At 41.6% G+C, this 26,126-nt stretch overlaps 1 protein-coding gene across 1 annotated transcript in view; it reads right to left on the reverse strand.

The window, feature by feature from the left end:
• Nucleotides 1–3,806: 3,806 nt before the first annotated feature.
• The window catches only part of nrn1la (neuritin 1-like a), a 48,636-nt gene continuing 26,316 nt past the window's right edge, over nt 3,807–26,126 (reverse strand). Inside the window, exons 2-3 of the mRNA XM_072695065.1 lie at nt 11,568–11,721; nt 3,807–6,108 (exon numbers count right to left, since the gene is read on the reverse strand). Of these exons, the coding sequence (XP_072551166.1) occupies nt 5,820–6,108; nt 11,568–11,721 (443 nt within the window). The 3' untranslated portion in view covers nt 3,807–5,819. The remainder of the gene's footprint in view (nt 6,109–11,567; nt 11,722–26,126) is intronic.

The raw sequence follows: 26,126 nt of genomic DNA on the forward strand, positions 1-26,126 counted from the left end.
GTAATGTTAAAAATATTAGATTCTTCATAGATATTATACTGTGCTCTTTGAATGAACTACAGTGTTTTTTTGCCTTCATTTCCTGTCAGAAACAGATCATTGTGGGGTGCTGATTTTATAAAAAATATAAAATATATTTCAGAAAGACCAGATACAGTCATTCCACAGTGATATTTCACACAAAAGCACAGTAGCCTGTTTGTGTTTGCCATGCTATGCTAGTTTGCCTGTTGGGTTATCTGGGTTATCAGGCTATCTGTGGTAAACGTAGTCTTTTTATAGCAGCTCTCTAAAGTGGACTGCAGACATTTAAAGCTTCTGAGGCATTTTAAGTACATTATTAACTTTGGAAGTCAGACTTGATGTTGACTCCCTCAGTAGAGATTTATATTCAGAGACTATTCTCTGATTATTACTGGAGCCGCTAGCTTAGCTAGTGCTAAATGTCCAACCTACTCTTGCGGACTCCAGATCAGTCCCAGAGAGCCTCTCAACAGCAACGAAGGCCAGTCTTCTGAATCCTACATCGGTCACTAACACTTAAGTTAATGTCAGTTCTCTGTGGCGTTACACTACTGTTCTACGCGGCCCTTTCCATCAGAGACGCCTGTGTGTGGGAACCAGCAGCTGCACTGGTCAAAGTTTGAGAGCTGGCTGTGCGGATGGGATTGTAAAATAGGGGTGGGGGGTTAATGCAGAATGGACTGGACAATCTAAACAGCCTGTGGAATCAAAATGGCAGAAAGTCCACATTTCTCATACAATGACAAGACTTACTTAATCTTAAAGGGTATCAACAGTATCAACATGCTGAGCAGCTCAGGTCCCAGGTCCTGGCTCTACAGTCCAGTTGGCTGTGTCTGGAAGGGGATCCTTCGTGAGATGGACCGAACCACATTATATCTGCTTTCCTCTTCACTCCTATTGATTTGGAGTTGCTGTGTCTGTTCAGTGCAAAACACCTTCTAAAGACACTGCAGCAAACTCAGAAACACTGCAGCAAATTTCGCTTCTGTCCAAAGACAAACATGTATCTCCATTTTTGTCAGTTTTTAGTTTTCTACATTGTCAGAACCCTGCACCTGCACAGTGTATGATGAATAAACCAGTAGAAATGCTTTAAATTGCATGGAATAAACTTTTGAAAGAACATTTCTCTTGAAAAGTCAGCATTTTGGAGATTTATGTTCAGTGGGACAGCAATGATTTTCTGCAGGGTTTTAGAATCTCCTTGCTGTTTATGAATTTGCTGGAGTGTTTTCATTTGTTAGCGTATTTCTGCACTTACAGGCCACCATATTGAGGCTCTCCTGGATGCCTCGCAACCCTGCTGAGGAACCTTGTTTCTGCTGCACTTATTCTTTCAGTCACAACATATTTGACTTGACCATATGTGAGGGCCAGGATGTCGACTGACCGGCATTCAGAGAACTACACCTGAGGACTAAGCTCCTGTCAGAGCAGAACAATAGCTGGAAAAGAGCCATACTACAGAATAAAGCCCTTTCAGTAATGTAGCAATTTGCAAACATATGCTCATTCTGTCATTCTGTAAACATAAGCATGTAACGTTATGGTACCGTTTAATTTCATGGTATTGATGGAAACTGAATGGCCTTTGACATCTGAGTTGGAGTGTGATTTGAGCAGATGTTAAACTGCCCCTCCCAACCTTTTACTCTAGCACTTCCTAGTGCTTTCATAAAACAGTACCTGGCTCTAATCTGCCAGATCAGGCCAGCTGCCAGGAGCCGCAGGGAGAGGAGAAAGGGGGAGAGAGGAGGAGGGAAGGGGGAAAGCAGCAGAGGAGTAATCAAACAGCCCAACCTCCCTAGATCAATCAGTCAGTGTTAGAATTAATGTAAGCAGCATTTATACTTTGGCACGGGACTAAGGTGGGGGGATGGGGGGAGATGCAGCATCTGCACAGGGCCAGTCTAAAAGAGTTCTCACCTAATGTAAATCAGCCTCAGTCTGACTGCTGCAGTAACACAGCTTGAATAATGGACAGTAGGGCACGGTGGGGATGGCTGGAAAGTTTGGGGCTTTGACCTAATGCAAGTTTATGCCTTTTATACAGAGTTGTCATACATATACATATATAACACTACCAGAGCCCTCAGAGAAGGCGTAATGATACAAGCAAGCTCTTACATGGGTTAAAAACTGAAGCCCTAAAGCGTGAGTCACACAAAAAGCTTAATTCAATATAAATGAATATCTTTCTTTATTATTTTATTAACATTTTTGTTTCTACACTTTGTAGCACTTTGTAGTTCTGTAATTATAGACTGTCGTCCATCTGTTCCTTTGCATACTTTGATAGCCTCCTTTTACCCTGTTCTTCAGTGGTCAGGACCTCACAGGACCACCACAGAAAAGGTGTTTATTGAGTGGTGGATCAGTCTCTGCACTGCAGTGACACTGATGTGGTGGTGGTGAGTTGTATGGGTGGATCAGTCACAGCAGTGCTGCTGGAGGTTGTAAACACTGTCCACTCACTGTCCACTCTGATACTCCTACCTAGTTGATTCACCTTGTAGATGTGAAGTCAGAGACAGAAGCTCATCTGCAGCTGCACAGTTTGTATTGGTCATCCTGGTGGTCTCCGTGGTGGTCTGGTGGTGGTCCTGACCATTAAAGAACAGGGTGAAAGGTGGCTAACAAAGTATGCAGAGAAACAGATGGAATTAAAGAACTACAGAGCGCTCCTATATGGTATTTATTTATTCCCAAGTTTAGTCTGCTTTAATTCCCACTAGCCAGGCCTTCCCTTATCACATAATGCCTCCAGTGCTGGGAGGGTGAAGTCTAGCAAGTGCTTTTCTTTTTCTGCATAACATCAAGTCAGACACTTTTTTAACACCATTGAACAGATGAACTCGCCTGGAGGGGAACACTCACTGTTCTGTTACATCAGGTGAAAGCCGGTTAAATATATTTTAATGTCTGTTCCAAATATAAAATGTATCAAATTAAACATGTGGAATGTCAATCACAAGCTTCAACTATTTAATCTAGAACAGCCAAAATAAAAACACGTTCCAGTGCACTGCCGTTAGCCTAGTACTTAGCTAGCTTCGTAGCTGCTAGAATCCCACAGAGTGGCTAGTTTAGGTCTAATAGTCACAAATGGCTACTATCTACCATTATATCGTCAAGTAACTCAACATTAACAGAAGTACGATTACAAGTGTTCTAATAAAATGATCTAGTATAGATAATGATCTGATAGCCTACTTTTAGATCATTAGCCATCGTCAAGTTCAGTGCTTTAATTCTTAATAACTGATTTTAAATCAATTAATCTCAGCATAAATCTCCAATAATTCCCATTTTGGCTGTCCTGTGTGTTAGCGCTGTCAAGGCGTGCTTGTTTGGGCATACTATAAACTCTTAAAGCTCTGACTCTGGCATGATCTGGAGCGAGCATGAAAGTAATTGCTGTAAAACAAGCAGCCATGCAAGAGCCAGCAGCAAGGGGTGGGGTGGTCTCCACGCTGCTAACTGGTCTATGTTTACGGAAGCAGCTGGGATGCATGAAATATTCATGTCTATGAGAGGCAGAGGACTAGAAAAAGGGGGGAAAAACACATTGGAAAAAAAACGCAATATGGCATAGCATTAACACACAGCCTGGAATATAGCTCACTCTAACCTTACATCCCCAGCATTCATTTCAATGAGGACACACTATATACAGGGCAAACAGTATCTGAGAGAGAGAGAGAGAGAGAGAGAGAGAGAGTGATACATCACAGCATGCGTGTCTGTTCTACCAAGAAAGGTATGTGTCGCATGACAGGTTCTGGCCAAAACGTTGGGCTGAAGTGCGGCCATCAGCGTCTTTTATTCATCATCTCTGCATGTGGCAAAGTCATGCGAGAAAAGGAAAAGGTTACAAAACATGTTTGAAAAGCCATAGAACTGAATTGTTATTGTCCCTCAGATGATCCACTGGCAAATGCCAGATGTGATCCACTGTGAGGTCTCTGGTTGGTGGCATCTCTGAAGCCTGGCTGTGAGCTACCCAGTATGGAAGTCTATGGAAAGTCAATGAGAGAAGCCCCCTTCATCCCCAATGCTCCTACATAAAGATCCAGTTTGATGGACAGTGAAATGATGGAGTCCGAGCTTCAAAAGAATGAATTGGTATGAACTCCAGTGTTTCATCTTTCTTCATCTCCGCGATGACCAAGCTTATGTGGAGGAGTCCTTTGTTTTGGATAGAAAACTGAAAACTTGTGCATGCGTCCTGTATATTACATCTCTCGATTATGATACATTTTCTCTGATGTTCTTCAAAATGGTCATAGTTACAGTCGAATCCAGTATTAATCTACAATGTGTTCTTGGTGTATTCTTGATTTAGCCCTTATGGTGATAAGCAGAACTAAGTTCAGTACGAAGAGCCAAATTACAGCTCAACAAAGGTTAATAATAACAGCTGACCAACAGATACATTTTGATATTGGCTACTGGAAACTTTGATTCGGGCTTAAATGAACATCTAAAAAGTTCAGAAATCTCATTTAGAAGTAACTACGTTTATACAGTGCATGAACAGATTGTTTTTGTCATGGGTGGAATTTTTGGCTCTTCGCATAAAAATAAATGTGTTTACTGCATTAGCAACATGGTTGATTTCCAATTAAAACAATAAAGTAAGCAGAAAGCTAATAGAGGAAAGAATGCTGAGGAGAGCAGTGTCAACGCATTGGATGAGGGAATGTGATCCGCCACGCTTTGTGTGGTCCCTCCCCAACACAAAAACACTTAAGAGAGCAAGCCGTGATTGCATTACACACAAAGAATGCCGCACTACATATTAAACATATTTGCCTCAGGTGCCGATAAAATGAACAAATCCTTCCCGCGCATCCAAACTTTCTAATATGCTCTTATATCCATTATATTTCCATCACGTGGTAGAGCTTCTTTTTAAAGTTACCTTCTGTCTTTCTGTCTGTTGCAAGGTTTAGACACAAATATGTACATCTGTGGAAATAAATGATGTGCGATGAGTTACATTTACATTCCTAAGCATTTTTTAGATGAGACGAGAAATGAACAGCACTTCCATGTTAAAGTCTATTGCTGCCGGCTTTGGCTAAAACGGTAAAATCAGCCTGCGGATCATTACATAGCAGGCTTGCTTGCAAAACTGAGCCAGGAATTTGAACTTTAGAAAACCTCAGTGGTTTTCCTCAGCCCTGTTTGCAGGTGCGTTCTATTGCTGTGGGTTGGTTTTATAATAAGCGATCCCCACTGATAATCCTCTCGTAAAATAAACAAAACAAACAGAGGAAAAATGAATAAATAAAGAAATAAAAGAGGGGGTTTGGCAGGACTTCTTTATGTTGCTCTGCCTCCTGCAGCCCAGGAAGCTTTGCAGCTACTTAATTTCATCTTCAGAGATTTGGCATTTTCCAGCTAGCGGGCCATATTGTTAGCAGTTTAATTTGGCCTTAAGAGGTGTTTGGGCTATGAGAGCTGAGGCATTCGCCTGTACGTCTACAACACTGTGGGTTTGCACATACTGTAAACAGCGCTCGGAATTGCTATTCTGCACACGCTGCGTCTCTCGGGAGGATTCTCATCTGACTGTGAGGGAAATTCATTTGAAATTATGTTTGTGTGTGTGTGTGTGTGTGTGTGTTTATGGTGAAGCGTGGGAAAAAAAACAAAAATAAAAAAATGAATTATATTATTTACAGCATGTGATCTTAATAGAAGTCTCGGTGTCAAACATGTCAGTTCGTCAACGTTTCTTTGACTTCACACTACTCTGAAAGTCTCTTTAAGCAGAAAGACTTGGCTTATATCCACGGACAGAGGAGCAGTAAACACAAGCAGGAGAGAAGCAAGGCGCTGTGAGCTAGGATTACATGAGTGGCACGTCCTTTTAGAGATTCCTGATTGGTCTCGTCTGGGTTCTGGGCTCCGGTGGTGGGTACTGATTGGGTGCTGCTGGAGCACATGTCGTACAGGTTGCCCGAAAACTGCATCTTTTTGGACTCTTGTCTCAGGGACTCCCACACAGCGGCCGCCTCTTCGGGACAGCTAGCCATGACAATGTTTGCGCATTCATGGAAATCGTCCCAAGATCTGCAACAGATATATTTAACAGCATATTAGCTACAGAGAAACCATTAGATTTGCTTAGATTTAACTTCAACTAGTCACATCAATACAAATGTCAGTTAGGAAGCAGAGCCAAAGCTGTTTAAGTAAGAAAACACCTAGTGTGTCACTATTAGTGGTGAGTTCAGATGGCTAATGACCTTTTCTAACTGAACTGTTGTTCTCTTGCTTGCTTACTGCCTCTTACTACATATATACTGCTTATTAGTTGTTGAGGCTCTGTTTTTATTATTCGATTTTCGGAAGCTGTTTTAAATGTAAGTAATTATTTTGCCATCTGAGAGGAACAAAGCTCTCTGTGAGTGGATGAGAAATCTGTGAGTCTTTGCTCAGGCCATCTCTAATCCTGCCCAGACTAATCAGTTTCAGCTTAGCAACCTGTATCTACCCTGCTGAAAAAACAGCATGGCCAGCTGAATTTATAAATCAGAAACCCAGTATCTCCAGAGTTTGAAGTAAAAAGGTAAAAACGTTGCCATTTCCAAAGATAAAAGTGACGAGTAGAAGCTAATCACTGTTTTCTAGCTATCTTAGCTAATACTGTATAGCAAGATATTATGTGTATGTACTGCAGCTTTGGTATAAAATACTGTGTTTGAATCCAGGTTATTTAAGTGATAATCAGATGCATTTGGTGTATTTTTTACTGAAGAAAAACAGAATGCAGATTACTAAATAGCTTATACAAGTGGTATAAGACAAAGTGTCACAACCCAAGTGGCATAACACAGGATGTACAGCAGGTAGATCCTCCTTCCCAGAGTCCTTTGCTGTTGAATGCTTCTACATTTAATAGAAATCAGCTGTTAATTAAATTTAAATGTTAATTTTACAGTAAGGACCTGTTTTTTAATAACATTATGATAATACTGTGATGAAGCGGCCCTTCTCTGACAGCACTGTTTTTTTTTAAATGTGCAGTGTATTAGGCAGACTTGTTACTCTTCTTTTTTAATACTTTTCAGATTCAATTTATTTATTCAAAATTATTAAATTACAAAAATAAATGATTCACAAATAAACGAAGACTAATTTTGTTATAAGTTGTACATTTTGTTAAGATTTCACAATAACTAGACCAATAAAAATGGAAATTTGTTTTAGGTTATAAATAAATAAATAAATAAATAGGGTATATAAGAACCACATAATTCTGGCTCTCCAGCAGTTCAGAGCAACATTACTCTGTTAGAATATAACTGTGCAGTAGTCTGTTGAAGCCAGCTGCGCTTGGAAGGAGGCTTGACTGTTGAGGTCACTGATGTCCATTGTGACATCATGAACCAGGGGGATGATAAAAGGGCTGCAAATCGCAGCATTCAGGGGAGGAAAGGGGGTGTTCAGCTGGCTTAAAGCCAGCTGTGCTTGGAAGGAGGCTTGACTGTTGACATCACTGATGTCCATTGTGACATCATAAACCAGGGAATGATAAAAGGGCTGCAAATCGCAGCTTTCTGACACTTGCACTCCAGCCGCCGAACAAAGCAGATGGGCTCGGGGAATTGGGGAGCTAAGGACAACAGAGGAAGACCAGAGGGGAGTTGAGGGAATCGGGGAGGGGGGGGTTGAGGGAATCAGGGGGGGTTGAGGGAATTAGGGAGGGAAAAGGGGGTGTTGAGGGAATCTGGGGGGAAAGGGGGAGTTGAGGGGGGGAAATGGGGAGTTGAGGGAATCAGGGGGGGAGAACGGAGTGTTGAGGGAATCAGGGAGGGAAAAGGGGGAGTTGAGGGAATCAGGGGGGAAAGGGGGAGTTGAGGGAATCAGGGGGGAGAAAGGGGGTGTTGAGGGAATCAGGGAGGGAAAAGGGGGAGTTGAGGGAATCAGGGGGGAAAGAGGGGGTGCTGAGGGAATCAGGGAGGGAAAAGGGGGAGTTGAGGGGGTGTTAAGGAGAATCAGGGGGGAGAAAGGGGGAGTTGAGGGAATCAGGGGGAAGAAAGGGGGAGTTGAGGGGGGGAAATGGGGAGTTGAGGGAATCAGGGGGGGAGAACGGGGTGTTGAGGGAATCAGGGAGGGAAAAGGGGGAGTTGAGGGAATCAGGGAGGGAAAAGGGGGAGTTGAGGGAATCAGGGGGGAAAGAGGGGGTGCTGAGGGAATCAGGGAGGGAAAAGGGGGAGTTGAGGGAATCGGGGGGGAGAAAGGGGGTGTTGAGGGAATCAGGGAGGGAAAAGGGGGAGTTGAGGGAATCAGGGGGAAGAAAGGGGGAGTTGAGGGAATCAGGGAGGGAAAAGGGGGTGTTGAGGGAATCAGGGGGGAGAAAGGGGGAGTTGAGGGAATCAGGGGGAGTTGAGGGAATCAGGGGGAGAAAGGGGGTGTTGAGGGGGTGTTGAGGGAATCAGGGTGGGAAAAGGGGGTGTTGAGGGAATCAGGGGGGAGAAAGGGGGAGTTGAGGGAATCATTGAGGGAAAAGGGGAGTTGAGGGAATCAGGGGGGAAAGAGGGAGTTGAGGCAATCAGGGGGGAGAAAGGGGGTGTTGAGGGGGTGTTGAGGGAATCAGGGTGGGAAAAGGGGGTGTTGAGGGAATCAGGGGGGAGAAAGGGGGAGTTGAGGGAATCATTGAGGGAAAAGGGGGAGTTGAGGGAATCAGGGAGGGAAAAGGGGGAGTTGAGGGAATCAGGGGGGAGAAAGGGGGTGTTGAGGGGGTGTTAAGGAGAATCAGGGGGGAGAAAGGGGGAGTTGAGGGAATCAGGGGGAGAAAGGGGGTGTTGAGGGGGTGTTGAGAGAATCAGGGGAGGAAGGGGGTGTTGAGGGAACCGGGGGGGGGGAAAGGGGGTGTTCAGGGAATCAGAGTATGAACAGAGAGGGCGCAATGCAGGTCCTGCAAGTAGCTGCCAGCCAATGCTGTCAATCACTACATTCAAGTTTAATCCCGCCTTCTTATATGGAAATTAGCCCCGGGAATTAGACACTGGACATGGAAAGATAGTTTAGAAGAGAAAAATGGTCTGTTTTGTTACACATGATATTGCAGCGAGAGATGTTGCGCTGTCAATGTTTTCTACAGTCATTGGTATGGACAGGACACTGGTTTATAAGTGTTATTGTCTATTGGCCATGGTGTTGCAAATTATGTTTCGCCTAAAGCAGCACAATGGCCCTTGTAATGCTGTCCTCAGACAATATCTTGCTTATGGTCTGCCTCAACTATATAACGTTCCTGTGTAGATAAAAAAGGATATTCAGCAGTCATTTAACACATACTTTCCTCTAGTAACAGTAAATCTCATGGCATTGTGATTCTGTGCTTAAATGTCTCCCTCGCTCTCCTGAGAGGAACAAAAAGGAGCAGCCTTGGCCTAGATGTAAATCAGAAACTTTTGCTCTGGTGGGAAAATGCTCCTGTTCCTAAAGTGGTCCCTATTAGATTAGACAGGAGAACAGGCAAAATCTTGAAGGAAATAAATTCTTGGTGGTGTTTGTGAACATGTGCATGTGAGTGTGTGTGTGAGAGTAGGCATGTATTATCATGCAGCCAGTGGCAAGTTTTATACCTTAATTGGGACCTTAAGGAATAGAAATAAGTGAACATGCAGGCTCAACTCTGTCCCTACAGGTTGCCTAAATGTGCTTTGACTGAAGCCCATTGGATCATATGAGGCAGCTGTCGGGATCGCTACTCACTCAGTGAGTTCAGTAGAGCAGCAGCGTGGAACACTTTAAGTGTGACGGCGAGATACATGGCACTGTGTTTTCGAAGAACGCCTTACTGCTACTCAATGAATACTTAAGGAGCTGCAGCACACATGAATGTGACAAAATAAATATGGATTCAGAATGCATGAGCTAAAGAGCAGCACAGAGACAAGGGGTGGAGGGATGGTGTGGGAGAGAGACACAGAGAAAAAAGCAGACAGACAGAGACTCAATCTTTAATTAGACCATCAACTTAAACACATGGAGCACATGGGATAGGCTGTCAGCATGCTACACACAGTTAGAAAGATGAACAGAGATGAGAAAGAGAGAGAGAGAGAGAGAGAGAGAGAGTGTGTGTGGGGAGGGGCAGAAGAGCGAGCTTAAAACAGAGAGTGGAGAAAAAGAGAGACATGAGAGAGAGAACGAGAGAAGGGGAGAGAGAGAGAGAGGGGAAAGAAAGAAAAAGAGGGGGGAGGGGGGAGAAAGATAGATTAAGACAAAGTGGAGAAAGAAAGAGACAGAAAAAGTGAGGTAGTGGGACAGAGAGGGGAGAGAGAAAGTAAAGAGAGTAAAGAGAAAAGAAGTGAGAGAAAGGAAGATAGAGGAGAGGATAGAGTGAGAGAGTAAGATAGTGAGACAGAGAAACGAGTTAGGGGAAGGTGTGAGTGAGAAACAAAGAGTGAGACAGAGATAAAGTAAAGAGTGTAAAGAGAAAGTCTGAGAGTGAGGAAAGACAGAAAGGGGAGAGAAAGTTAAGGAAAAAGGGCTGAGTAAGAAGTAGTAAGGAAAGAAAGAGAAAAGGAAGAGGAGAGAGTAAGACAGCGTGAAATAATAATAAAAAACAGAGAGAGAGAGAGAGAGAGAGAGAGAGAAGAGGCAGTGAACGTGAGGAGAGGGAGAGAAAAGTAAAGACAGAGGGTGAGTGAGGCTAGAGAGCGTGAGGTGTCAAGTCAGTGAATCCTCCATATCACCTATTCCTGCCTGCAACAACACAACCGCAGAGCATGACAAATAATCTGAGGTGTGGGTGAGTTTATTGTGTGTGTGTGTGTATGTAGAAATTGAGCTGGTTGGCTATGATCTATATCTCTCATATCCTTCAGTTTCTGTCTTTAGTTGTGTGTGTGATAGTTCTACCTGTGGTGTGCAGTGGTGAAAAACACAGTAGCGCAATATTTAGAGAGAAAAGTTTTAAACCACAATAGCTGTTGGAGTAGTTCGCATATACACAATATTGAGAAAAGTATTGGGACACCTGCTCATTCATAATTTCTTCCTAAATCAAGGGTATTGTCAGGAGTTTATGGAGTTTTTCCTGCTTTTGCTGGAGTACTGTCCAGGGAAGGCATTTTTTGGAGCACTGTTCTGTGAGAATTTGATTGCATTCAGTGACAAGAGCTTTACTGAGGTCAGAATGTTGGATGATCACCACCCCCAAGTTTTAGATGGGGCACCATTCATAATTCCAGAGAACACAGTTCCACTGCTCCACAGCTCAATGCTGGGGGCTTTATTTCATTCTATCCACACCTGGCATTAGGCATGGTGCCAATAGGTTCATGTTTAGCTGCTATGCTAGTGTCCTATTCTAGTGGCAGTACTTCTCTACAGGGACTAGACAAGCTGTATCAGCAATGGATGTAACTTAAAGTGGCAGAATATTTTCATTAGAAGGGATGTCCACAGACATTTGGACATATAGTACATCTTTTTAAAAAATCGCATTACAAGTGTACAAAGTGTGTGTGTTTGTGTGTTGGTGTATAGGCACTATAAGTGAGCGTACACACCTGCAGATGGAGTCGATCTCTTGCTTGTCATCGTCTTTCTGGCTGCTGACAGACAGGCTGTCTCCCAGGACCAGGAGACACTGAGCAAAGCCCCTGTAGATGATGCTGCACCTCCAAGCAGCGGCGGCAGCAGAACCAGGGCTGGGCACAAGCACTACAAACACACAAACACACACACAGACAGACAAACCAATATCAGACAGGAGGTCACACTTTTTGCTTTTGTTGTCCTCACTGGTGTGCCATCTTATTACCAGCGTAACAGGTGTTGTTGAGATAAAACACAATCCAGAAGGATTGAAAGAACAACAGTGTGATATTTTTCACGCTAGGCTTGGTTTGAAATAAATAAAATAAAACAAACAAAGGAATCCTCGTCAGGATCTCTACCTGGAATGTTCCCCAGGGCAGCGCTGCCCATTCGCAATCCAATAACAGCTCCTAAAAATGACTCCATTCAACAAGGCACGATGAAGGCCGTGCGGATTGCAAGAAGGGCGCAGGACCTCTTCTATTTCTGTTTCTAATTTTACACACTCTGCATTTGTCTCACCCACTTCCCATAACATTGAAAGCCTCTTACAGTACAGCATGTTTCTTTGCGGAAACGATCGCTAATAACAAAAACGGATCCTTGGTGCAAAATAAATAAATAAATAAACAAACAAAGACCTGGAGTGCAATATGATTCATGCTGTGATGAATCACAGATAAATAAAAAGCAATAAAGTCTTAAACCTTTCCCTCACTCCTGACAATCTCTGACAGCAAACTAGAAACTATCTACCAGGACAACACAACTATTGCCTCTTTATCTCTTTCACACAGGACAACGAAAGTCATTCGAAATCATTTCAAGTGCAGAAATGATCTCTAATTGATTTTCATCCGGCAAAAAAAAAAAAAACAAGACAGCGAAATAGCCTGAAACTCTACCACTAATGTACCGGGCACTAATCTCCAATAATTGCGAAATTACTTATATTTTAAAGCTCTTATACATGGAGAATCAAAATTGTATTATGTTACAGAAGCAGGTGAATGTAGCATTACTTGACCCATGAGTACAGGCATATTGTGTAGCGTGGCGTTGTTGTCCAGGTAGGAAACCTAGATGGATCTTGGATCACAGCAAACGCAGCACACCCTCTCAGGACGCAAAAACAGCATGCTAATGTGACACTGAAGTGCTACTGTCGAAAATAGATGTTCTCACTGATAGTCTCACTGATATTTCCACTCCGATCACTGGATTCACATCCAGAGTGCTAACCCTTACATAAGAGGCGGACTGGCAACACCCAGCAGCCTGGGAATTAGCTGTTAAAGCTTTTTTTATGCACCTGTTGCTGTGCTTTTCTCTTTCTGCCCTTGTTTTTCAGCACTAACTGCTGGATAGTTTTTGAATAGTGCTAGCTACATATTAGCTGCCCGAGTGTGTGATCCTTTTAACAAGTGCTAGCTAGATGCTAGCTGCTCAAGTGCTACATACTTTTAATGAGTGCTAGCTAGATGCTAACTGCTACATACTTTTAATGAGTGCTAGCTAGATGCTAACTGCTACATACTTTTAATGAGTGCTAGCTAGATGCTAACTGCTCAAGTGCTACATACTTTTAATGAGTGCTAGCTAGATGCTAGCTGCTCAAGTGTTACATACTTTTAAGGAGTGCTAGCTAGATGCTAGCTGCTCAAGTGCTACATACTTTTAAGGAGTGCTAGCTAGATGCTAACTGCTCAAGTGCTACATACTTTTAATGAGTGCTAGCTAGATGCTAACTGCTCAAGTGCTACATATTTTTAATGAGTGCTAGCTAGATGCTAACTGCTACATACTTTTAATGAGTGCTAGCTAGATGCTAACTGCTCAAGTGCTACATACTTTTAATGAGTGCTAGCTAGATGCTAACGGCTCAAGTGCTACATACTTTTAATGAGTGCTAGCTAGATGCTAACGGCTCAAGTGCTACATACTTACAAGACCCACCTCTTCCGAGAGTACTTGGGCGAATAGTAGAGTACTATGGTCTTCATATTGCCTTGTGTTTAGTAGTGTCTAAACTTGAACTTTTAGTCTATTCAAACTAGCTAAGGTTGTTCCTGAGTAAATAGTAAAGCACTTTTGTAAGTCGCTCTGGATAAGAGCGTCTGCTAAATGCCCTAAATGTAAATGTAAATGTCAATTTTGGAAAAGTTTTCATTGCTGATGTAACAATCCGTGTTTCTGGCTAAATCTCAGTTACTTCCTTACTCCCTATATAGTGAACATCTACACACAGATAATACTACATTTCAGATTTTGACAATGTGAATAATTAAACTGTTCTTTTAGAAATATAAAATGCTCTAGTTAGATTTAGATTCTGTAATTTATTATTTAAAGTACACTACATAGGGAGTATTGTGTCATTTGTGTTTTAATGTCTCTCTTTACATGGTGCCGTCGCCCCATACAGGGCTAGCATGCTCACGCAAGTGTTTTGGTCTCTGTGCGGCTCTGTGTTTAATTTCCAAATCTGGTTGAAAATCTGGTTGAACACATCCAGTCTAGTGTGGTGCTCTTGTCCAGCCATTCAATCAAACCCTATTTTGCCACAGGGTAAGGGAGGTCGTTGCCCACTATACTACGCTAACCACCCATCGGACAGATACTAACTACACAAGTACTAGTTCCTTTGTTGTCAGCTAGATACGACCTATTGAATATCTGTAGTCTTTATAGAAATATATGTATAGGCCATATATAATAACCAGGGTATGGCATGATGCTGAGTGTATTATTGTGATTAAACCACTGTTCTGATATTTATTAAATTTTTAGGACAGTGATAACACGGAAACTGATCAACAACAAAGTTTAAATACAGAAAGCAACCGTTCTCACATCTGCAAGGAAAAACCTTGATCTAATCTGTGCTGCTGCATATAAATATGGATCATGCTCTTTTTTCCACCTCATGGATTATTGTTTGGCTACTGCAGTGGTTTTGCTGAGGTGGAACATCAGCACCATGCTTTAAACACAGAAACCAGCTGGCCTACCGAACCAGCAATATGCAGCTGGTGGTGTGTAGAAACAGACCGTAACTGTCTGTAATGGGAGTGTTTGGGCTTGGCGTTGCTGCTCGCTCATGTAGCTTGTTGATCTTGGCGGTTTTACTTTTAGCGGTCGTTTCCTGTTTCTAGGTCATAATCAAATAAAATGGACTGATACAGATATTTGTTTGGAGTGTCATCATCATGAAATATTATCACTTATAGGACACATTGCGAGGTCATAGTCAACTGGTATAATAAACAAAATTCAACACATGATGCCACTATTACTACTGCAGTTTCAGACACCTGGACTCTCTATGGGTTTGTTCACTGTGACATTTGATTACATGTTAAAAATATGGCAAGTCAAGAGGGTTGTCCAAAATATTCAGAGAAGGGGTCATTGCCTTGCACAAAAGGATACAAAAAGAAAGCCACGTCCCTGAATATTACTAGCGATACAGTTGGAAGCACAGATTACAAGTTAGTCAAAGAAGAAGCTACCACCAGCTGCCACCAGATTTCTGAGGAGGCAAGTGGTCAAACAATCACCCTCGGGTGATCGCAAAAACCTGCAGCAAGTTTTGGAGGTTTCAGTTTGCATGCTAAGCGCTAAAGGTCTCCATGTCCGTACACTGCTCTGATCTCATAAGCGCAAGAAGTCGGCTCCATATCCACAAGCCACAGAAGATTTGAGATTCTGTTTGTGGAGCGATGAAGTTTTTGGGCCTATGGATCAGCAGCATATCTGGAGGAGGAGGAATAAAGCACACGCTAAAAAGAACACCCTGCCTACAGTGAAGCATGGAGGTGACTTGTTGGACCTTCCAACAGGACAATGATTCCAAGCATACCTCGAAGTCCACCAAGGCTTGGTTTTTGGAGTGGGTGACCCAGTCACCTGACTTGAACCCCACAGAAAATCTTTGGTGGTATTTGAAGAAGGTGGATGCAGTACGCAAATCCAAGAAAATTAGTGAACTGGAGGCCATTGCCCTTGAGGAATGCAGGTGTCTGGCTATGTATCACGTTTGCAGCAGGTCTGGTAAAAATCCCCATAATACGAATAAAAAATAATGAACCACAGAAAAACAAATTTGGGGAAAAAATGTAAAGGAATTTGGGGAAAAATAAAACACACTTCAGGACCCTGCGTCAGTTTCTGACCATTTTAAACCTAAAACTGAATACATCAGTTTACATACAGTGCTAGATAATGGGAGATCATTTTTCACTACATCTGACTTTAAAATTATGTTCTTTACCAAAGAAAAAGTTCTCTAAAAGAAGAAAAACTTTGGAGGTTAACTTTAATAAAAATAACGTCTCTACACACAGTTGAGTGAGGGCACGCTGACCTTGAAGAAATGAGCTTAGGAAATTCAAAAGCGTTCCAAGATGTCTCAGTTGCTTTTATGTGTGAGGAGCTCATGCTGAGGCATCAGAGACACATAAGAAACAGATTCTGTTTGTTTTTCTGGTGTGGCTCCCCATGCTGGGTCTAGAGCTATGCTATTGGCTACCTGCTTTTACAGCTCTGCATACAGATATACATTAAAGTAATGACGAGTAAAATGTTAGTGCCCTAGCTCTCAGCAAGAGCCGTCTCATGCATCTTCTGTTGTGCTTGTCTGCTGAGCTCCTCTCTTTGGATGAGACATACCTACTGATGGCTAGGCGGCAGAAGTAAGTAACAGCAGGCCTAAGTGAGGTACATGGTAAGATCTTAATTGGGTCGGACAGCGAATCACCGGCATTCTCCTCTATCCCTCGTGGGAATGCTCGATTAATATTTGATAGAAAAGGCTTTTTTCCTCTTTCCCTCTCTCTGTTTCTGCCTCTATCTCTCTCTCTCTGCCAGACCTCGTCCCCCTACTGCTGCAAACCTATTGATTTCTGGCAATGTTTTTGCAGTGAGGTCTGAGGATTATTGGTTTCACTCATCTCCATCAACATTTAATGATGACCTGGAGCGCGTTGGAGAGAAACAAAAGAGAGCATGGGACAGAGCTGCTGAGAAGGAAAAGACTACTACTACTGGAACTCTAAGGCATGGTTCATAAATAGCCCTGTAAGATTGGTGTAAAACAGTTCAGATGCAAAGGAGGGGTCTCAGCCTTATACTTTCCAACTGGTCAGCACTTTTAGAAATAGAATGTTTGTTTTGTGACTTTGGTTGGGGTGAGAAATGCCCAGATGCAGTTTTACAACCCTATGTTTTGCACAAAAAATGAATTTTTTTTACTGAATAGTGTTGCTGTCGTGCTAGCATTGCTGTATGTTAAGAGATGTAAAGATGTTAAACTCGACATGCTAGGATCAGGCTGGCTTAACTTCCCTGAGCGTCACTTTCTGGAACAGTACTTTTCCTGGTGGCACTTCCTCGCATAGCATGTCACCAAACAAAGCTTTCCCCAGCAGTGCTTACCCAAGCTAGGGTTAGCTTTTAGCCTAGCACACATACGCTTACCCAGCTTTAGCTTCCACATTTGGCCAGTTTGAGCTTCCCTTCTGTGGAACAGGTACAGCTGCGATCACATTATCCCTTTTTCCGATTGGGGTTTATCTACATTTTGGGGGCATGAATAACAGCCAAAACTGTTACGTAACAGTTTGGTGGTTTTGGAATTAGGTCATTTTCCAGCCTTGATTTGGTTATGCCAGATTTTTATGCCAGTTTTATTTCTTCAACTATGCCAAGGTAAGTTTTCCATTCAAGGGCACCTTTAGCAAATCTCCAGGCAGATTTGAATCTATCACCCAACAAGCAAACAAAGCGAGTGAAACACAGAGGTGTGATAGAGAGAGTACCAGCCGATTAAAAGTTATCCTATTAATACTTCTGCTACTGCCTGGCTAAACCCAATTAAGAATCTGTATCTGTAGATTGTACAGATGATCCAGAGGGAGTCCTGGCACATTCCCGCTGCCCCTTTCTTCAACATTAGTTATGTTATTATTGATGTTGTGTAATCTACCCTCTATGATAACTCTCAGCTCGGTCCACCCACGCACAGCTGGATCAGGGCCGGCCAGGCTAGTGACCCATGGAGCAGTTGCAGTACTCGTTTGAACCAGGACGTTAATATTTAATTGGTGATGCCATGGTGGTCTCTATGGGGAGTGCTCCTTTAAAAAAATCAAGACTGTGTTCTCACATGAGAGAGGAGAGCACAGAGAAGAGAGTCAACGAAAGAAGTTCAAAAACACATGGAGTTCCACCAGGCCCATGTCTGAGTCAGTGAATCCCTCGTCACACAGTGCTACCCACTATAATGATGTATTCATGACAATGACATCTAGCACCAACATCAAGCTAACTCAATGTTCTTGCATAGCATGGTCTAATGCAACATTGCCGACATGCAGATCATAGAGGAAATACAAAAATGAGCAACACTAAAGGTTCCTGGTTCCTGGACGTACTGTTTTTGAAAGAAAAAACATATTAATGGTATAGAACCTCTATGCTATGCGGTTCATAACTTCAAGTTCATCTCCACATTTTATTAGTAACTTATATCTTTAAAGAAGGACCCAGTTAAAGATTCTTTAAGGAACTAAAGTTTTTTTTTTATGCCAAGCATGTCAAAAGTCACGTGTTCCACAGCACTGCTCCACTAAACTGTTTTTGGAACCTTGTCTAACACAGTTTTACTAGATATATATGTTCACCTTTGGGAACATAGTTAAAGCACAAACTTATAAACTTTGCATTCTGCCCTCCTGCTCTGTCTGTTTTTTGACAGCTTTATCTATTCCATGGTTTCATGTCTTTAGGTATTCTGAATCAGTAGTAGTAGAATCAGTAGTAGTAGTCACATATGTTTGTTCAGAAAGATAGTTGTTCAGTAAATTTCAGTGGAAAAAGTTGCAGCGTGTTGATCACTTGCAATATCTCTCAATTTCTGAAAGCTCACAGAATTCAATTCATACTAAGCAAAGACTGGAGAATGTTGCTAGTTTACATTGAAACTGTCTCCTCGCAATATTTGATTCAGTGAAACGACATTATGAGGAAAGATATTTGTCTACGGAATCAAGCATATTCGAATCTAGCATTTACATTATGTCTAGGTGCAATGCAATCTTTCCTATTAATAGAATTGTGAAGATGCATCAGTTCCAATGGCACAATTGGACTGTAAATGGGGAGGATATGTTAATACCTTCTATATATAGACATATCTCAGAATATTTAAAATGAAAACACTTAGAATTAGCATTGAAGAATCGGTTCTAGAATGAACTCCAGTTTTGATAGTACCAGGTATGTAAAACCCTGAGGAAATGTAATCTTAATATTTCAGTGGAACGTGAAGGTTCTAATATCAGAGAAAGTGTTTGATCAAACCAGTGTCACACTTGATACTTTAACAATAGTGCTGACCTTTGAGTAGTATTTGGTAAGTGCTATTTGTTGGGGTAGTTTTAAGTGACTCAAGCAACCACAGATTTGTGTTTCACAGATGTTTCTTTATGGATTAGTGCAAATATGTCTGTGAGTGCCTTCCTGTAAGTGTGAAGTACCCCTCTAAATGCAATCCAGAAGAATCGACTATTGTGATGTCACATCGTGATATCACAGGGATGTGAATGAGCTGTGAATGACTAATGAACTGATTAATCTAAGCCTCAAGTTCTTCAATGTCTGAACTGAATAAAATACAGTTCGTTACTTAATCCAGGCAAGAAGAGGGACAGAAAGCTGAAGGACACTACAGCACTCAGTAGCAACATTTGTGCTGCTTCTCCATTATGGAGCTTCTAAAAAACTTTTGGAATTAATGGAAAGAAACAGTAAGGATTTCACATTCTACTATGGTTAAGTTTGGAGTTACTGGTTCAGGTAATACATTTTCACTGGTTGCTTTGTCTCTGTTCAATTTTTTTGATTTCTGTGATGTCTGTCAGTAATTTGTGCATATGTACAAGGGTCAATCTGTATGTAGTACACATTGCACAAATCCTGAAATGGTATTTTAGTTACATATGCATACGTTTTTTTGGGAGATCAGGCAGAGAATACAGCTACTATGTTAAAAAGGCAAAAACAATCAAGTTCAGTCTAGTGAAGTAAAAACTGCTTTTTTATCCAAGCAATTCATTTGTATTTAAGGAATGAGGTTGGATGATTTAGATTACCCCAGCATGAGGTGGTTAAATTAACTAAACAATTTAAGCAAATAATCCAGTTTCCACAAATCTTACAGGACTTGGATTATCAACAAGGTTAACTCTGTTTTACCCAAGGCAAACTTCATAGACTAGTTTTTCAGTACAGTTTACTGAACATATGATCAAGTTAAAGTACTATGGCTGGCTTAAAAAATAGAAATTTTACTTCAAACATGCATCAAACATGTTAACAATAAGCATGCAGTTTTCAGGAGTTGAATCAAATATATTGTTATAGCCACTGCAGAGAACTTATAGCCAAAAGAGTTGTACAATTTGCAGCTCTTGCTGTCACATAGCCAGAGCAAGTGTGGGTAAAAGCGCTGCATCGACCACTCCATCTCTTGATGATGAAATATTCGATGGTCCAGGGCAAATAGCCATGGACAGTCGGTCAGAACAAGGTGTGAGAGCGAAAGGTGGGGTTAGAAAAACTACACTCAGGAGGTCCACCTTGCTGAGTGCCCCTCTTTCCTCCATAGGAACCTGATTACATTATGTGGCTCCCACATGCTGAGGCAATGTAATGCACATCATTTTGGGGTATAAGCTGACGCAGAAGCAGGAGTGTTGCTGGAACAGTTTAGGGGGGCTTAAAATGTTCTTCAGATCCCCTGATTAAGTAGACAGAATTATTTGAAATCATTTTCTCTATACATCCCCTAATTCAAAATATACTGAGAAAGCCAGGTAATAGGATCTGGGTGCTGTTTTTTTTCTACCGCTGTTTAGTAATGCTCTGTGTTTTATGGAGGCGGGTGAATGAATTTTTTGGTCATTTCAGTGTTTGTTGTTCCATAATATTACTAATAATAGTAATAATATAACATAATATTATATACTGATCTTTAAGATTATAATTTAATGTATTTGATTGCAGAGAGGCAAAATATTTATTTGGGAAGTTTGTTGTTACACAACCTACAACATGAATTATAGCTCTCAATATAGCTTTACCCTGTTTGCTAGCTAGCTAACTTTAGGTAAACATGATGACTCATGCTGTCAGTGTTCACACCAATAATTAAATGTTTTTGTAAAAAAAAAAAAAAAGGTTGGACTAAAAAGATTTTTTTTCTTGTAACTTCCTGTAATATCGCTCATTTAGGTATTTTGAGGCATTTTTGCTCAACACTTACATTTACATTTAAGGCTTTTAAAAGAAGCCCTTACCCAGAGTGAGTCACAAAAGTGCTTCACTCAGAAAAAATACCCTTAGCTAGTTTGGATTGGCTAGGATCCAAAAGACACCTCTGAGCTTGGACGCTACTAAATACAAAAGTCCGTATTGAGACCAGAACACTCAACACTACTCTTCGCCCAAGTACTCTTGGAAGAGCTGAGTCTTTACTCTGAATTTGAAGACAGTGAGCGACTCTGCCGTTCGGACACCCAGGGGAAGTTTGTTCCACCACCTTGGTGCCAGGACAGAAAAAAAGCCATAAAAAAGCCATTAAAGGATGGTGGGTCAAGCAGAGACTGACACTTGACCATTGCCTTCAAGTACGGAGGTACTTTGTAGACCAGCATCAGGGTTTTTAATCGAGTGCAGGCAGCTACAGGAATAATAATAGTAACCTTGTTGGTTGTAGCTCTATAAATTCCTGGCTTTCATATTTTTGTTAGGTTTTCTAAATCAAGTGCATCAGTAGTATCCCACTCATTAGAACTGATTAAGCCTCAAGTTCTTCTAAATCTGAATGGAGCAAAACACATTGTGTTAGTTCATGCTGGTAAGAAAACAGGATAGAAAGAAGCTGAAGGACACTACAGCTAAAGGAGCAGGTCTGATCAGGTGCCACTCTATATATATATATATATATATATATATATATATATATATATATATATATATATATATATATATATAAATACACTTGTAAGACGTGCAGCTTGTCTATGACAGAGGTAAGAAAAGAACTGCAGTGCCTTTTGGTCTGCTGTAAGTTCATTTGTGGGTCTTTTTATTCATCCTAGAGGAACTACCCCCCCCCCCCCCCCCCCCCGACCCCCTAGTAATGACTTAGTCACTATGCACACATTTTGATGACATTCAGTTCCATTTAGATTAAATTAGCTGTTTTTATGTCATCTTTGTCTGCTCTACTTTGAGAGGATCTGTGAGCTGTTAATGCACGGTCATGTCTCTTGTGAACAGCTGTGTAGTTTAGCTAACAAAAAGGGCCAAGAGAATTACAGCACAGGCGGTCCGTCTATTCAGCAACAAGAGCTCATATCATGCAAGAAATGACCTTTTCCCTCAAATAGAAATTTGATGTAGTGTGTAAATGTACTTTATGTGCATTCGGTTTAAAACAGCCCGTTTTGAATTCTTTGTTTTTGTGAAATACATTTACATAAAACCACTTTTTCAGCTCACAATAGTTTATGGAGTGTTTTCAATAAAGCAAAATACAGAGCAGTCAGAGGTGCACCACATCCCCCTCTAATTAGTGAATTCATTGCTGACACTGGTGTTTAGTTGTGCACACACAGCTTGTATAATCTCCAAAGGAAAAGCAAGTGGAATTGATTGGATGCTGGAAAGTGGTCATGTAAAACGTTCGTGATACAAAAACCCACACAAACTCATGAAAAAACCCCCAAACAAAATAATCTAGAACAGAACACTCTTCCAGTGTCGTGATTTATGGCGCACTCGGCTGCATCCGTCATCATCCCTTTCAAAAAACGCAGACTAAAGCTCGCAATAACCCCCAATAAACACCTGTGCATTTTCACAGTGTGATGAATGCGAGAACAGAGACCCATTCACTATACCTTCAGCTACTTATAAAGCCTCTCTCCTCACCCCACGCTCTCTAACCTCTGCGGCCCAGCAGGTTTCGGTGATGACGGAGGCAGAGTCATGCTCTCCACACGCATGGTCTGCCTGCTATTCATGAGATGGGCATATGCGTGCCTCGGCTGGGCCGCTGCTGAGCAGGCAGGACTGCCACTGATGTGCTGATGTCCGCTGCACGTGGCTCACCTACACCGCCCGTCAGCCAGCCTTCGGAATAAATAAAAGCATTTCTGTCTCATGGATCAGTTTTGGAGGGATGCATGTAGCATCCTCTAAAACTCTACATACATAAACAGGACGGAGGCTTCTGAAGAGGCGTGAGTGTTGCGTGCCTGAATTTTTTATATCTTGTGATTTCGCCCTCCCTCTCTGCTCAAAAGACCATGATGGAGAAGAAAGGGTCAGAACGAATTCAGGAGCACATTACAGTATGAGACATAAAGGTGGATGGTTCTGGTGCTGGTCAGAGATCTAAAAAGTAAAGATGCCAAGAAGATTTCTTTAGAAATGCTATAGAAGAACCAGTCTGTTAATGGATGGTTCTTTAACAAACCATTTTTTAAAAAGTTTTTGTCCATGTAAGTGCAATTAAAGGTTCTTTCTAAAAGCATTTATCAGTGTTAGAACTATTTAGAAATAAAGATGTATTTGTGCAGATTTTATTGTTTGCCATGAGGTTACTGAATAGATAGTGAAACTTGTAAATCAAGGTCACTGAACAGTGTGCTAATCAATGGCCACCAGTACCACACAAGCGACAGGGCATCAGTTTGTATACTGAAGCCATTAACCCATTAAAAATCTTTTTAAGTGTATACTTGAAGAAGATTTTGTATTGGAAATGCTTCTACAAAGATGATGTGGTTGATCTAGGGCTCCAACTAGACTAATTCTATAATTAATGAATTGGTTGTTTTGTATGTTGACAATGATTTTGAAGCTGTAGTTTTAAGGTAATAATGCTACATAGTGTTGCTTTATAACACAAGAGTTTTGAAAAACCTCCACTTTGGAGTGTATGTTCCAGAAGCAGTTTATAGCAACCTAAAGCATTTTTTGTGTGGTCAAGAAAAGTCTAAATGTTAAATGAGTGAATCTGTTAGCACTAACAGAGCCCTGAAAACTGCTAACAGTGTTTATTGTGTTTGCTAAACTTAAAAATTTTACATTCTTATCCAGAGCGACTTACAAGGTTACTCATATTACAGAGGTGAGCCAATGTAGTGTTAGGAGTCTTGCCCAAGAACTCTTATTGGTGTAGCACAGCATAGTCACCCAGACTGGGAATTGAACCCCAGTCTCCAACATTTTGTAGTAGCTCACTGACCAATAGTGATGTTACCGGTTGCGCCACACCAACCACAAACAGCTAAAAAGCTGATGACACACTTCTTCGACGCATCTTTCCCATATCCTACAGCAAACCATTTTAGACCTGGAATTGTGGATTCGGTCCTTGCTTCGGTCACTGTCTGCCAGAAGTTAGTTGTGTTCATCCTGTTTACAAAATGGGTTTCCTTTCGTCCCCCAAAAACCGCTAAATTGCCCTCGAGGTGTGAATGGTTGTGCGAGGTACCCTGCAATGGACTGGCGCTCTGTCCATTCCACTTGCACCCAATGATTCAACTTAGGCTCCAGATCCACTGTGAGCCTAACCAGTAAGAAGTGGAAAAGAAGATGGAAGGATGGATGCATGAAGGCCCGTGCAGAGCGCTGCTTTGCCTCCTCTGCCATCTGTACCCATTTTTTCAGTCATGTGATGTAAATGAGATGGCAAACTCAGATTATGCCAACTAATTGATAACAGCATTCGTTGCCAACAACTTCTAATTATCTACATTACTCGCTTGATCAGTTATGATATGATAGTTTAGTGAATATGACTTTATCTGATTATACCTTTCTAAAAAAAAAGAATTACAGCCTTTGTGACTCTGAACATGGGGGGGGGGTGGTCCTGAAGGAGAGGGATTTAGCAGAAAACGTCAGAAGACTGATAGTGTTAATACCCAGCGTGACGTGAGATAATGCAGGGGGGCAGAACTCATTAAGACATTAGCCCATTACCCGCTGGGAGGACAACTCCATCAAAACCACAGGACGAGGCTCTGGAGAGAAGCTTCATTAGTCAACGTATCACTGAGATATATTTAACAGCAGTGTGCTGCTGGCACACTATGAGTCACTCAGAGTTTCTCTGTAGGTATAGAGGGATGTTGATAGCTAGGTCTTCTCTTCTTAGCAGAGAACTGGTGGGACAGGGGCACTTTGTATTTTTATTGGGAAAAACAATTTGTGTTCTGGTTGTCAAGGAGTTCACCGTCAGTGTACAGTAATAGGAATAACATCATCTCTAGTCCCTGTAGGTACCCATGCTTCTCTTAAAACCTTCACATCAAAACACCCACTGTTCCAGTGTGACCTTTTTAAAAACCCCATGGTGAACCTAGTCAGCTGTTCTACATAATTGTGAAATTAACCACAAACGTTTTAAACTAGCCTTGTTTTTGATTTCTGAAGAAGGGACCACCGGAAGAAACCTCCTAAAACAAACAACATCTGAAAGGTGCTGCAGTGAAAGCCTGCAAAACCATTCTGGAAGAAGAATGCAACAGTTTGGTGATGCCAATGGGTCACCAGGTAGATGCAAGTACTACAACCACATTTTAAGTGTTATTTACTTGAATTTACTCTAGGACTACCTGTTCTTAAACTTTTTCCTCACCTCCAAATCAGATGGTCTGCCAACAAAGGTGCCATTTAGTGCATGTAGATGCAAAAATTCTGATCTATTGTCTCATATTTATCTTTTAAACTCAAACCCAGATGTTTTCGGTGTAAACCAAAAACAATTTGCCTTTCCATCACAAAACTCTTACAATGACTAAAGGCTTTTCACACTTTCAGTTCTTTATTACAAACATGGTTCTTTATAGAAAATGTTTTAATAGCATCATTCAAAGAACCATTTCAAGCACCTTGATTAAGTTGCCTAGAAGAGTCAATTTCATTTACTAAATGAGTGAGTCACTAACTAACTAATAAAGTTTAATGACAGTCTGAGAACTACAATCTTAAGCTAAGGTTGTGTCTTCTTGCATCGCTACCGTGGCATTAGCATCTCTACCGCATCGGCCTCGCACCGCATTACTAGTGCGGCATTAGCATCACTAACATGCTGGCTGCGAGCTTTGCCCAGCATTATTACCATGGTGTTAGTCACAAGCCATGTTCGTGAGGTCCTGGGCTCTTCACATCTTTAGGCTCTGAGGGCAAGGCTGGGGTTACATGAAATTGTCTTTTTATTCCACAGCACGTTTTTCAACATAAAGAGCAGACATTTTGGTCCCAAACCCCCCACTGGTAAAATGTCACTGATGATTCTACGCAGCCAATGGCGGTCATGCAAAACTCAGGCTCCAAGTTCACAGGCTAATATCTTTCGCTATACTCAACTACTCTAAGGGTTGCTTAAAATTAGTTAACATCACTACAGATAACACATTTAGTAGTTTAAGATGTTAATGCTCGGTCAA

This window comes from Salminus brasiliensis, chromosome 13, assembly GCF_030463535.1.
Source record: "Salminus brasiliensis chromosome 13, fSalBra1.hap2, whole genome shotgun sequence".
Taxonomy (NCBI): domain Eukaryota; kingdom Metazoa; phylum Chordata; class Actinopteri; order Characiformes; family Bryconidae; genus Salminus; species Salminus brasiliensis.